Source organism: Coloeus monedula (genome assembly GCF_965178545.1).
Source record: "Coloeus monedula genome assembly, chromosome: 6".
In the NCBI taxonomy this organism is placed as follows: Eukaryota; Metazoa; Chordata; class Aves; order Passeriformes; family Corvidae; genus Coloeus; species Coloeus monedula.
In genome coordinates this window covers 47,139,652-47,154,587 of record NC_138786.1, presented here as the reverse complement: position 1 = coordinate 47,154,587, position 14,936 = coordinate 47,139,652, and the positions used below count along the sequence as shown (strand labels likewise).

At 38.5% G+C, this 14,936-nt stretch overlaps 1 protein-coding gene across 1 annotated transcript in view; it reads right to left on the bottom strand.

The window, feature by feature from the left end:
- Positions 1–2,820: 2,820 nt before the first annotated feature.
- Positions 2,821–14,936, bottom strand: part of SPATA7 (spermatogenesis associated 7) — a gene marked incomplete at both ends in the record, with an annotated part of 35,671 nt that continues 23,555 nt past the window's right edge. Inside the window, 8 exons of the mRNA XM_082283470.1 lie at positions 2,821–3,209; positions 3,348–3,438; positions 3,798–3,855; positions 5,220–5,297; positions 7,045–7,098; positions 8,010–8,080; positions 8,529–8,595; positions 9,671–10,137. Coding sequence (XP_082139596.1) covers positions 2,821–3,209; positions 3,348–3,438; positions 3,798–3,855; positions 5,220–5,297; positions 7,045–7,098; positions 8,010–8,080; positions 8,529–8,595; positions 9,671–10,137 — 1,275 coding nt within the window. The remainder of the gene's footprint in view (positions 3,210–3,347; positions 3,439–3,797; positions 3,856–5,219; positions 5,298–7,044; positions 7,099–8,009; positions 8,081–8,528; positions 8,596–9,670; positions 10,138–14,936) is intronic.

Sequence of the window (14,936 nt, the reverse complement as noted above, 5' to 3'; positions counted from 1 at the left end):
CAAAGTAACACTAGCAGGCTTTTGTCCATTTGAAGAAAACATTGATGTTATGATGTATTCTCATTGCCCACATGAATCTGGGCAGAAAAAAAGTCTTTATGTTGCAGACCACAGCCGCTGGCTGCTCCTAAGTTTGTTACATCTGAAGGACTCAGAACAGTAATGGTGTGTGACTGCCTTCTTCTGCTACTGCTTGTGCCAAGACTCAAGTCTAACACGAAGTAAAACGTGGTGAGATAAAAAAATCCAAACCCAACCAAAACCCTCAGAAACAAAACGTCAAAACTTGCAGTGTTGATTAATCTTATCAGTGATGTGCGTCAGGCTTGCATATCAAGGTCTTTAAACAACTTATGTTTTAAGCACCATCTTAAATGTGAATAGAAGAGAGAATGTCTTAAGCCCTGAATTTGCTTTTGGATCTGCAGATAAACTGATCTTATACAGATAACATTTATCTAGAATGTTTTTTCCCCACCATCTGATAGGAGTGGCTGTACAATGAGAGAAATCAGTTCTGTGGACTAGACTGACTGCTCCAGCTGCTGGATACTGGGGTGTGTGATTCTCTGGTTCTTTACCACACATTTCACTGTGGATCCAATAAATGTTCACACTTACGGTTTAGGCAGACAGGTACTTTCTTTGTGAAAGGTCTGTTTTAATGAATTTACTTCCTCTTTTAAGTTGCATCTACCCAGAAAAAAATGTCACTGATGTTGAGACAGTTCATCAACAGGAAATATGGTCAAGGAGCTATTTTTATTTATTTTTGTGTTACTCATATTACAGGAAATGAGTATGTCATTACTTGTGCCTTTCTGTGAGGTTCACTGCTGTGGTATTTTCTTACAGTATTTTTTCATTTACAGAATTTGAATGTGGAATTCTCATTAATCTTTGATCAGACTCATGTTGACAAGAAGCCAAAGTTTGCTGAGTGACGTTTGCTGATGTACAAGTCACAAGTGTAGAGACAGGTAGGGAAAAAACCCCCTAAATTCCCATTATTGACCAAGAATGGAGAAATTGGAGGGCCCCAAGAGTGGGTGAAGTCCTGTCTGAGGAGCAAAAAGGCTTTATACTTGGATACATCTAACCGTGCTCTTCAGCTTTCTAACCAGTCCCTCTGTGTCAGAATTCTTCCTAAAGTACGAACAACAGTTTCCTAGGGCATCCCCTTCTGTTCAGCTCTCCGCGGTAAGGAATACAGAGGGAGTTTCCTTGGGGATGGGAGAAGACCTGTGATCACTTGTGATTGAGGACAAACCCTCTGCACTGTACTGACTCAGCCCTGTGGCCAGATCTTTTCAACAAGACAGGCTCTGATGGGGGGGATGCAGAAGTCCTCACATTATCTCACCTGCTTTGCAGTGAGACAGAGCACTCATGCTGCAGGCCAGATGTACAAGGCAGCCAGCTGAGTGTGGCAGATGAAAGGCTGGTGCCCATCTGCCCAGCCACATGTACATGCCTAACATGAACTCCGGTGCTGTCATTGTCAACAAGTGCAATTTATTATTGTGGAAAAGGCACCCAGGAAGGTGCCTTTTCCTTTCTTTGAGAATTATGTTCTGCACTGCAGTGCTGTGATTGTGCCAGATATGTTGTTTTGCTCTGACTGGCTTCCTCTAGATGCTTTTTGACATTTCTTTTGTCCAAAAGTTTATGCTTCACAAGTGAAGCAGTGGTCTGTATCTGCAGGAGCTACTTGAAGCTGCAATGGGTCACCTGGCCGACAGAGTCACAGTCTTTGGTCAATGCTCACGAGGCACAGGGGAGGTGGGTGGTGGCAGCTGTTATGTATGAACTGGTACAACCTGGGCTTGTCCTTGGAGGAAGAAGGTTAAAAACTGATCCTAGGAGATATTAGGGGACAGGCTTTATCCAGTTCCTAAGACTTCTCCTAGTTCCTCACCTACAGCAAAATGGTATGACTTGCCAGTCTTTCCTCAGAACCTGCTGAGCTCATTCTGCAGTAACTGGAATGTCAGGCAATAGCTGTACTCTGATTAAACAATGAAATTGGGGTTGATTTTGTGCAATGCATGTCCTAACTTCCATTTAAACTTTAACCAGAAAATACATCACCTCTTCTCCATTTGCTGTACAAGGTGCCTGATGTGTCTTCTACTAGATAGTCCTAGCCATCAGTGAGCAACTCAATCCTTTTCCAAAACCAAAGCCTGATGCAGAATGCTATGCTGTGGTTGTCATCAGTACAAGAAATTGAACTTAGTGGTCTCACTCAGTTAAGAACTGAAAATAAAGTACTGCAGTCATTAATCAATGTAGAACTCTTAAATGTTAGTTTTGTTCTTGTGAAATAATTTGATTTTTCATTTGTGGGCTTCTGTGAGTGGCAACACAGTGGAACTGTTTGTCCGTTCTGGAAGAGGACATTTTTTGATGTTAAATTGATGTTGTTTAATTCTTGCAGACTACAAAATCTCAGATCTTTATAGCAGGACCACAACTGCACTATCAATTAATTTATTTAAAACAATAAATATTGCATAATTTATTATGACATCTTTTAAAAATATAAAACTAATTTTAATATTCTCAAGTTTGTTTCAAGTTATACAATTATAGGCAAAATATACAAAATTCTTCTGATAACTGACCCATTATCCTTTAAGGTCTAATTTACACAGAGATTAATTAATGCCCAATTAATAGTATCCTGCTACAGAGATCTTAGCAGTATTTAAACAGAAATAATTGAAAATAAACTGAACCATTTACTACTAGTTGACAAATCGCAGTTCACCACAGAAGGAGCTCTATCCCTGTGTAACAGGTAAGTTTTGGTTACTATTATGAAGAGTTACGTGAAATGTGAAGGGTGCCTGCAAAGTTTTCTTTCAGTTCATCAAGTTCCTTATTGACTTCCAAATCACTGTCACAAGCAATCAAGTTTGAAGCTGCCTCACATGTGGGTGAAGTGTCTGGGTGTTCTTCAAATTCCACACCACAGAAATCAGACTCTGTCCCAGCATCCATCATTTCTGTGGTATCTTCTGAAAAGTCCTCCCTGCTCTGTGTCTCCCTTGACCTTTCGCTGAATGACAGTGATTCACATTTGTTTGGTTCCTGTAATGACAAGTTGATGCTCTCAAGGAATTCTTCACTTTTTGTAGCTTTCCTCAGCCTGTGACCTTTACTGGTAAACTCGAGCTCTTCTATCGTATCAGACTCCTCCAGATCTGAGGCTTCCCGGCTTGCCTGGATCAGCTCTGTCTCGCTGTCCAGGCCTGCATGGATCAGCTCTGTGTCACTGTCCTGGCCTTCATGGATTAGCTCTGTGTCACTGTCCTGGCCTTCATGGATTAGCTCTGTGTCACTGTCCCGGTCTTCATGGATTAGCTCTGTGTCGCTGTCCTGGCTGCAGCCGAGGTCTGATTTCAGCACATCCAACATCTGGCGCATTTTGCCCTAAGGGGTGAAGGAAGAAAGGAGTGACACTTCTCTGGCCCCATGGCACCTGAGCACTGCTCAGACTCAGGGCTTGACTCTGACAGAAGGAAAAGGACGCTGCTTGCAATCAAGTGACTAAATTAAACACTGAGTATCACCAAACTGAATTGACTGTTGTCCATTTGCTGTCACTGTACCGGTGACTCCTGATCTGCCACAATCCATGAGACTGCAAATCTCATTTATGGAGAGAGAGGCTCCCCACTAAGTATTCTGGTTACCTTTACCCTCAAATATTCAGTGCATTTGCCCTGCTCTTTGGAAACATCACCTAAATCATATGCAGAGAGAGAGATGATTATAAGGGCAGCACACACCTCATCCAAGCGGTTCTTATTTTCTTCTATATAGCACTCAAACAGTTGATCCAGAACCCTACAAATAAAAAACCAAATTATTTCACAGGAGAAAACCCAACTTTTACCAGAGCTACATAAAGCAATGACTGTAGTTTTTAATTTTAATTTCTTAGCTGAATGGCACCTCTAAGACTGTTTCAGCTACACTGTAACAAAGAGGGCTACCTGTAGTCAGCAACCCACTGGACACGTGCTCAGCAGGCAGACCTGGCTTTGGGCAGCACATGGCAACCATGGGGTGACTTGTAGCACAACTATGTGTGTGTTTGTTCTGTTGGGCCTATATGCTGGGAGAAATCAGCAATTCAGAGGTGATTCTACTGGCATGCTGAAGTATGCAAAATCTCTTGGATGCACCATAGTGGCTGCTATACACAAGAATAAAGAGAAGGAATAAAATCCAGCTTCAGTAAAAAAAAAATCCAGGGAAAAGTCCTCAGTCCTAAGAGCTCTCTTCCATTGCTTAGGCATAATGAGAAAAAAAATTCTGCAGAGAATATGTTCTGTGACAACTGAAGTACACAGTCACTGGAACAGTGAAAAGTCAAGTGAATTTAACCTATCTTACCTGAAAAATTATTAAAAAAAAGTGCAAGAAGGGTTCTAATGGAAGACAACATTACTGTAAAAAAGAGCCAGAAGGAGACCGCTCTCAAAATTTTTAAAGTTTTTTTTACTTGGTGTACTTAGTATTCTCATTGACAGCCTTGACATAAGAAGAAAAAAATCAGAGGGCACAGAATTGGAAAAACAGCTGGAAATATTATCAACACAAGCAAGATCAGAATATTAAGAAATTAGACTGTCTTGAATGGGAAATTACAAAAATGGGTTAAGAGTCTGTATATATATAGAAATACTGCAAGTTTTTTTGCATAAATTGAGAGTTCTTTATTAGAAAGAACCAGTATGGTATTGGAAAAAAGAAACCTGATTTAGCAGCTGGTGAACCTTTATCTGAAAGAGGATGTAATCCTGGCAACCTATGCTGAAAACTGAATTCATACTGGAAGAAGGACAGAAGGGAGATGAAGGACCTGTTGTGTGAAAGATTAGTAACGCGGTTTATTTAGCAAAACAGATGTGGCAGAGTAAAATGAGTTCTTCTTTAGCATTATTCCATCTAGGGTTCCAGGTCAGTTTCTAACAGAAGCTTTTGTCTCATGGTACACAGCAGCAGATCAAAGTAAATGACCCACAGGTATGTCCTAGTTCCCCTTTCTTACATAAATCAAAAAGGAGGAGGAAACGAAACAAAAGCAAGGGCTAACTGTGTATACGAGTATATAAAGAAATTATTACTAATCACTGCTTCCCTTTCTTATGGAGTCCAGGGCTTTCTGACATAGCACTATAAAATTGAAAACAACTGTAACCTACCTGTTAGAAAATAACCCAAGTCGAAGAATTTCATTTGTTACATCTTCAATGAAAGTTAAATATAAAAGCTCCTCTTCTCTGCAGGGAGAATAGAAACCCCAATGTTAAATGCTTTACCATAGAAACATATATGACACACTGTAGTAGGTCTAATCACCTTCATGGGAACAGCCATTAAGATTTTATAGTTCTTGTATCAGTGGTTATTTTTCATAACGGGTAAGTCTAGCAGGACAAACTAAGACTTTCATTCAATCTAGATAATAATAAAAGACGGCAAAATATCAGACTGTTATAAAGGTGGTCATGGTACTTTGTCTTTATGCTAACTTTCTGTTGTGGTATAAATTAGCACAGAGATCGCAAATGAATCTTGGAGCACGTTCAGAACTGCTTTGCACTCAAAGAAGAAAGGGGAGTTAACTGGGAAGAAAGTGTACAACTGCAGTTTGATGCTCTGGGTAGAGGCTTCCAAAGGAGCTTCTAGAGAATCTGACTGCAGCTGAAAATTGCTAGTCCTAAATGGAAGCTGAGAAGAGTTTAACTGCTTATTTGGCAGCATCCACTCATTTCAACACATCTATCTCCTTGATGTACAAAATCTTGTTAGTGTGAGACGTCACTTTCACCTCTTATCTCTACTTTAATACCTCTAAAAGAGTTGTTGATGCCAAATACTCTAAATCGGACACTCTCCAAAAGTCTGGAGTTCTCCTTGAAAGACAACAATAGAGAAAACCCCAAAATATTTCAGTCCTGTTTTTCTTTCATAGTGATGCCTTTTCCTGGTCTTAAAATCAAGAGTCAAACACGGTTAGAAGGGGAAAAGGGATTTTACCTTGGTATTTATTTTAAGGATCCTTAGGTGCACATGTCCAGGTCATGCGAATTGAAATGCACCCCACCGAAATGCCCACCCCAAAAGATCGGGTATAACATTATAGGTTTTACTAATTAGCATATGTATCAAAGATTCCCCAATGAGAGGCTCAAGTGAGCCCCCCTCCCCAAGGAACCTTCCCCTGGATGGTTCTATCTTAGTTTACAGAATGTGTTCTGGAGAGGACCTTGGGGTCTGGGGCACACTGATCCCTAGCTACAAAGCTTCTAAAATGTTTAGTCTCTCAGCTTGACAAACAAGTCCAAGAATGTAGGCAAAAAGCACTGAGAATACAGAAGTTGCAAAAAAGGTATAACAGGGGTATAAAAGGCAAAAAAATCTTCATGGCATCAATAGCATCTTTTTAAGTCTTCCAAAGCATCCATTCAAATTCTATTGAGTCATTCTCCAGTCTTAATAAACAGAAAATAAAAAATGGAATACAACTTGCATGACTTTCATTACATGAAATTTGTTACCGTGCGTAAAGATTGTAATTTTGGTTTCTTCTATAGTCAAGGAAGTTATCTACAGCTGGTATTTGAGACCTCTATTATAAGCCCTAAGTTGGGGAAAGACAAGCCTGTCCTAAAGCACAAAGAATTGAATGACTTTCCCAAGGCCACTTGATGAAGCGTTAGTAATGTTTCTGATTATAACTCAAAACTCTTCTAATTATCATCAAATTTCAGTGCAGAAATGTGGTAAGAATGCCCTTCAGTTTGGTGTTTCATTTGCCAATATTTGATTCAGATTACAGACCTAAAAAGAAATGGAAACAAACTATAGGCACTGTACAATCTTCTGAAGTTATAATGAATTTTCTTCATTTTTAGATTCACATAAATTTTTTTAAGTATTGTATGTTTCACGTTCATCAGTTTTGAGGAAAGCTTTCTAATTTGATGTTGTTAATGAGTAGAAAAATGGTTTAAGCATACTTACTCGGCCTCAGCAGTCCTCCTTGGTGAACACTTCTGAGGATGCCGTGATGTCTCTCTAATCAGAAAATCAGAGGGCAAGAAAAAGAACAACATTCTAAACCCCTTTTATACTACCTGGCATGTAATTTTCTTCTGGAGCCACAGTGTGCCATTATACCATTCCTTTTGCGAAAAAGGCTATCATAACACCCCTGAACCCTGCTCCAGCAGCAAAATCCCCTGCTTGCACTGAAACCTGAAAGACTATGGTTCAAGAACATTACACCACCTCACTTGACACAGTGCTCAGAAGACCTTGGTGCTACTTAGGTGGTATTCAATCTCTGCTATCCATTAGAGTGCTTTTTCAACTCGGAGTACATTTTTCTCCTCAGATAAAAATGCCTTTGTATGAAAAGGCCAGAGAGCAAATCAGCGACTCATGCATGACACTTAGGTCAGCAATGAGGAGAATCAGCTCGGAGCCTGTGGGTTCTGGCCTGATTTCCAACACTGCTCTTGTATTGTAGCAATCTCAGTATTAAGTTTTCAGAAAAAGATGTGGGAAATGCTCCTGGTTTACAATTCTCACATACCACAGATTCGAAAGGCTGGATGCCTGGAGACACTAAGGGGAAGTACTGATTGGAATACCAATGTGCTGTTAGTTAGAGTACTATATAGTCTGTGAGCCCCAATGTACAGAACTAACAACGGTAATAATGCATCATCGCTCTCATTTCTGACAAAAATACTGATATATTCCAGAGCTCTTTTTTCTTAATTGGCTTCCCAGTGGAACTTATCACAAGCAAATAATGAATTTTGAAGTTGGGAAAGGCCATTGATGTAAAAAACCAAACCTAACATAAGTCCTGTGAGAAGAGACTTAAAAAGTGAAATGGCAGGGAAGACTTATGGCCTAAGGACCAGCTGTATAGAAAGAATGGGCATTTCAAATATTTCCTCCTGCTGTAAATCAGTCACCTTAGGATGGAGTATTGACAACCATCTATTCCTCTCTCAGGCTCATCCAGAGTATATCTTTTAGCTTCAGCCTACAATACAGAGATAAAAATCTTTATTATCAGTGCAAATACACATAAAATTTTTCCATTAAAATTAATCTATTAACTCTCTGTGATTAAGCCCTAGAAATTTTATGTCTTTTCTGAGAACTCTGGGTAAACAGACAAAAGGGACACCTTCTTCTGCTGAAAAGTCATGTACCAGTTATCTGTGGCCTCAGAAGATATTTGATAGTGCACTTACAGAAACAAAACCAAAAAAAATTAAAGAGATCTCTTTATGTACCTCAGAATTTTTTATTTATTGTTTTCACTCGTGTTCTGAAACTCTCTCCTCTTTGGAATGAATTCATGTCATGGCAATAGAGAAAAGAAAACCTAAATCAGCTGTTCACTGCTGTGGCAGTGATGAAGTGTATTACCCCACCATGATGGCAATGGGTGTGGGAAGAGTACCCACTGATAGATATATTATTACCTTTGATGGGATCTTCTGGTGTTCACACATAACTTTTCTCACATACACTTTGTCTGCAGATGGAAAGCTACAAAATTTAGAGAAGTATTAGTTTTCCAAGTAGACTACTTTCAATATATGCAGGATGAGAAAACCAGTTCCACTGTGGAAATTTCTCATCGGTCTGAACAGAACATAGTACCGAACAGTTCAGAAAATTTCTGCCAGAGTTAGGTTCATATAATATCACTAAGTTATAGTTTGTTTTGAAGGATGACCCTAGTCATATACAGGTGATCCAAATTAATTACTTAGCTGCATATTAACAGGGGATAACTAAATTATCTGAAATAATTGTTCAGAATTAAGAACAGAGATGATCCTAAAATTAAAAGTGCACCAGGAAAACAGATGACCCACAGCCAGAAAGTCAACAGTTGCAATACAGAGCCAAAGCTATCATAATTCTAGTCTTAGGAAATTCCCAATTTGTCCTATGAAAAAACTGGAGTTGGACATGCAGGCATGGAGGACACAAAAGGGAGAAGATTTCTCTTTACAAGGTAGTATCACTAAAAACAAAACTAAATCAGAATTGTTCAATTTGCTGAGAAGTTCTATGCAAGAGAAGGACCCTAATTTTGTTTAAAATATTTTATACGGGGTATATCTGAAGGTATTTAAATTCAAGTGATAAAAAAACAATGAAGAGCTGCATTTAAGAGTTAAAAACGGATCTTTGCATGATGTATTCATTAACAAACTGGAAAGTATCAGACTCCAGGGGCAACAGTGGGGAACTACTTGCATGCTCTTACCGGTTAATTCTTTAAGAGATGGAACTATACACCAGAGATAGCATAGGGAAGACAGAGGGAATGATTATCACCAGCAGATGTGAGATTCCACAGTTTGAATTTAGCGGCACTTCAATCTGTATAGATTAAACTAGTTGTTCCAGAAAGAGGACAGTAAAATACTCCAGTGAAAAAAAGGAAAATCACATTCTGTTCTAGCTTTTGCTAAGGTTTATCTAGAATAACTTCAGAATAATTACTCTGGTTTCATACAACTGTAATGAGAGCAAAACATGTTCCTTTTATGAAGATACTGTTATGATAACTAAATTCCAGAGTTACAAAATAAAGTTTCAATCTCTGTACCTGATCATATCAGTCTGTGTTTGAGCTTCCACACGCTGCTTGAGGCGATTTTTCTTCTTCCTTCGAGCAGGAGTATAATACCTGTACTCTGTCAGGAGAGATTTAGCATTTGATATTAAGGTGCGTGGAGTAAAAGGTTTTCGGCTCTTGGTAAAGTATTCAGAGTGCCTCTCTAGAAGATCCCCGCTGCTCACTTTGGGGTTGTTTCCTTGACACCTCTGGGAACAACCAACGCTCACAAAATTATCAATGGAGTGACTGCATGAAAGTCCAGAGTGTTTACTTGGTGGCCTTGACGTACAGACACATGAGTGAGATGCCCTGGATGTATTCCGAGAACACTTTCTGGCATGTTTAACTGGACTGGAGCGAACTGAGCCATGTCCGCCAAAAGGAGATGGTGCTCTTGATAGGTACTCTGCTTGCCCAGCACACGGGAAGAGACTGTCTTCTACTTCCAAGAAACTCTAGAAAAAAATAAAACAAATTTGATTGCTTTGCAAATTACCTACTTTGCTCATGATGGTACTCCCAGCTACTACTGTTACCAACTTGGAGGTATTTTCTATGTAAAAACTTTCAATTTTTGTAAGATCAAACCGGTTTCACAGCAGCCTCAGTGCTAACAGATTTTAAAATCTAGTCACAGCAAATAAGAGAGTAATAAGCAAATGGTTTGCTTCAGTAGCAAAACATTGGTACTCTGTTACAGAATTTTGATGGCTACATCAAACCAAGAGTTTAATCAATACATTTTTAGAAGTCAAGGAATCATTGCACTGAGGCAAATTATTTTACCTGGATATGCCCTGTTCTTACCACCTGGGCAAGTGAAGGATTAGCCATAATTATCCCATGCTTAAAAATTCAACATTATTCCTGAATTGTATTATGACACTGTGGCAAAGGCATGTAAGACAAAAACACAACTAAATCTAAGAGACATCTTAAGGTGGGGTTTTTGGTTGGTTTGGCCATTTGTTTGTTTGTTTTGTTAAATTCGAAAGAACAATTAAATAGAAATTTTATTTCCGTCATAGAGAGAGCCTTGAAAAATTTGCAGTTTCAAAGCATTAATACCTGGACAGGGTATGCACACTAGTAAATGTGCTTTACAATGTGTTTTAAACACCTTACAAAAACAGTTGTTTTATGTGCTTTTCCTACCTAGGATACAGCCACCTACCAAATATTCTGTCAGTCAGTGAAAATTATGTATGACATTTTACCATCTCCAAGGGCGGGCATACTGCAGAACTGGAAGATTAAACCAAAAGCCTATCAGCAAACAAAATTTTGTATAAACCAACTTATTTCATCCACACATATAACTGTGAAATTCAAGTTCTCTTACACACAACTGCATGATGGAGAAGACACGACTCCCATTGTGTGTACTCAAACTATCTAGCACCACAACACTCAGAGACAATGCTTACAGAGCAACAGTGAGGGAGACAAGCTGAGGATAGTGTTATTCTGGAAAATCTCTCTGCTGTACCACACAATCAGCAGGGCAAAGTAACAGCTAAAATATAACAAGTGAGAAAACCCAATTAAAAAACAACAGCTAACTTTCTAAAATTATTATCATACTTTCCTAACACTGGGACAGTTCATATAGGTCCACATCATCAGCAACAAAGTGCTGTAGGATTTAAGAAAATGTATACAAGTAGAGGTGTTTCCTAAGAAGAAAATTCAATTTCTAAGGCTATCTTCAGTTTTTAACAAACTCGAAGTTTAGTTCAGATAGGCTAACACAGAAATTAACTTGTTCATGTACCTCCACCACCTGAACAAAGAACAGGAAGATAAGGAGACACCAGTACAGACCACAAGCTCTGCAGTGACAAAAGGAAGAAAAGGAAGGTGATTTCTGTATGTGTTTCATTCATCTCTATTATGCTTCTATCACACAAGTAAAAATGTGAGCAGAAGCATTACATTACTGAAGTTACTGAAGGAACATCTGCCCTATGGGAAGCCTCAGAAAGAGTGGATCCAGTATAGTATGACTTCATACATATGCTGTGACATGCATTTATTTATAACATACAACCATAATGCCAGTTGAGAAGATTCACAGATTCACCAAGTAGCTTATCCTGATCTCACAATTAATCTATGTGCAAACTACTTTGAGAGACTAACTCTGAAACACAGATCCAGTGCATTTCCAATGGTGCTTCATTGCCTGAGCACAATATAAACCTGGAGAAAATCCTCAAGAATATCTCACTTTCTGAAAATAATCAGCTGATTAAGATACGAATTGAAGGCTAGATGTGTGATTTTCCCCACCACGAAGTGACAATGGACTGAATGCCAACAGAAGTCACAAAAACAACTGTAAAATAAAGTGCCTGTGGGGATTTTGCAAGATAATCAATATTTGTCCTGAGACTTCTGAGATTTCCTACTGGGGGGTGTAAAGAGAGAGAAAAAAAAACAATGATCAAAATCGGAAATCTTTATACATTTACTGAAAATTCATGACATTGTAACCTACTAATAGATAGTGTACCTTGTAAATATACACAGATTTTCTATTATACCACTCAACCCTAATAAAGGTGTTTTTAAAAATTCTGAGCAATAGACTCTTAGCGTTTAAATGCTGCATTTTCTCGTAACACTGCTACTGTTATTGCTTAGAATAGATACAATTTCATTTTTTTTCCTTTCTAACACAGTATTTTAAATTAAAGCTCAATTATGATGAATATACATTTTGCAGTATGCAGTAAATGCTATTTAGAGGAATATTAAAAACGCAGCTATTTTACCATGAAAATTAAGTCACAGATCACACTGCTGTCATACCATGTATTTCCTTCAACAACAATTTTCTCTCACATCAGTAAGACCTATCTACACTATTCTGGTACCCCAAAATAACCAGAGTTGCTGGTGCCTAATACAAAGAGGTATTTTTCAGTTAGCTGAGGCAAAATAAGCTCTTCTTGATGGTGTCTCACATGAGTCAACTTTATTTTACTACTACAGCATAATTAAATGCTGAACTGATAACATGCAGTCACAAAGCCAAACAAATGCCTGTGTTAGCAAGCAGTATAATGAGGCTTACCAGTGTGATTGTTTGCATATAAAGTAGTTGCAGTGGTAGCTCAGCACTACAGAAAACTGATAAGACTGGAAAGTTTCAGAATCCACCTATACAGATGTTTTGAAAAGCTAATTCCATACCCTTCAGTCTATATTATAAGCAGCTTAATTCTTGTAAATACTTTACTCTCAGTGACTAAATCAGTTCATTGAACTGCAATATAAATCAGATTGTAGAAGCATTTGTGAGCATATCATGACTGGTTCCCTGCATTATGCAAAATAATTCAGAAAAGATATGAAGTTACATTAACCAATTATTTATCTACACCTCATGAAAGTGACATGTTCTGCTCCTCAGAAGCAGATGAGTTGATCCTAAAATAAGACAAAGGCACAAGGTTGATATGGCAATATCCTAAGTTCAAGCACTCTTTATATATGAGGAAGCTTAGGGCAGTTCTTCTCTTCTCCTTCTCAAATATTTCGTAAGTAGAACAGACCAAGTAGCTCTCTGGTGACTAGAGAGAACTGCAACCCTAAGCTGCATCTGTGTCAGCTGTGAGATGTACTCATTCAAGTGCTGAGAAAAGAATGTCTTTCAAAGCCCTTATCCTGAGGCAAAACTTTACTACTCAAACAGGAAAGAAGTACAGCCACCAAGTAGATGAAGAAACAGTATCATGAACAAGGAACTATGTTGGACACTTCAAAAAGATTTTAAGGAGTGTCAGAGAATGCAGTTTGTCTGCAATTTGTCACTTGTGAACTTCCAGAAAATTATCTGTACACCTGCATTGCAAGGAAACTGTAAGCAAGTATGCTCACATTCTTCTCTCGTCTGTTATCTGTAAAATCATCAGATGTTTAAGTAGGAAACACACAAAAACCCAGACAAAAACATGCCTACAAATATACAACAGCACACATTAAAATAGATTTAAAATGTATTTATTCTTCAAATAAAATTTTAAAAATTCCATGGTAGTATCTCAGCTTTAAATATTACAACTATCAAGAACTATAATGTAATTTGAAGTAAAAAATCTGGACTTGTATCTTGCTTACCAATATATGTTCCTATTCTGTTGATTCAACCAAGTATAATCTGTTTTCAAAGATACAAATCTACTCAATGATAGATTTCAGCAACCCCCTTAAAAAGTTTCATGAAGTATGTATTTATGCTTCAATTTTATTAGTCATAAAACTGGGGTAAACTGAATAGTACTGTGCAGCAAGCTTGTAGAAAGAGGACCTCTAAATTTTCATGGACTCTGTGGAAAAGAAAATTCAGTAAAAACACATCAAAGCATACTGCTGTCATCTGACGGGCAAAAGTAGTAACACAGAGAAAGAATCCAGATTTCTCTGTAAGCTACTTTCTAGGAGAAGTTTAGTTTCCCAGCTTGAAAGCCACAAAAGTATCAGCTGCCCTATAAAAACCAAACTTTGAAAAGAAAGGTTGCTAAATACCTTTTCACATAAAAGGTCCAAGGCAGCTCTCACTGGGGTCACTGAAGTTACAGTAAGATTAATTTAATCTTGAAATTAACTTGTTCTTGTATGAAAAGGTCTTCCAATAGAATAGTTCATCTACCATCAGAAAATGAGATCAAAGAGATGCTTTATGAACTGCACTGTCAGGATACAGGAGCTGCCATTTTGCAATAAATGCATATGATTCTTTTAACTTGAGACGGCCACTTAAATATTGCTCTAAGTCAGCTGAGCGCCTGCCCTCTCTGTCTGGACAGACCAAAGGTCTTCTATAGGAAGTGACAAGCTGCCATTAGAGAAAATTCATACAAGTATGTGAACAAATTTGACCCTCTATGAATATATTAAGTTTCTATACATCACTATTTTTCAAAATTATGTTCCTGTTACACTCTTTCATTTTGTGCATGTGTGTGTGTGGGTATCAATTCTATAATGTGGTAGGTTCCAACTTTCCTTGAATACTGTGATGTTATTAATAAGGGGTATTACTGAATGTGCATTAATTCAAACTGAAGCAGCCGGGATGGGGTCTGTGGCTCAGACCCAGGAAGCCGTGACAGCTCCAGAGAGAGTGTCCCGCAAGGAACAGTCCCCCAGAGGTCTGCGGCGATCCCTCGGCCGCCGGGGTGCCTTTGCAGGGGGTGCCTGTCTCAGCAGGCTGTCAGCTCTTCAGTGATTCAGCAAGAGTGATTTC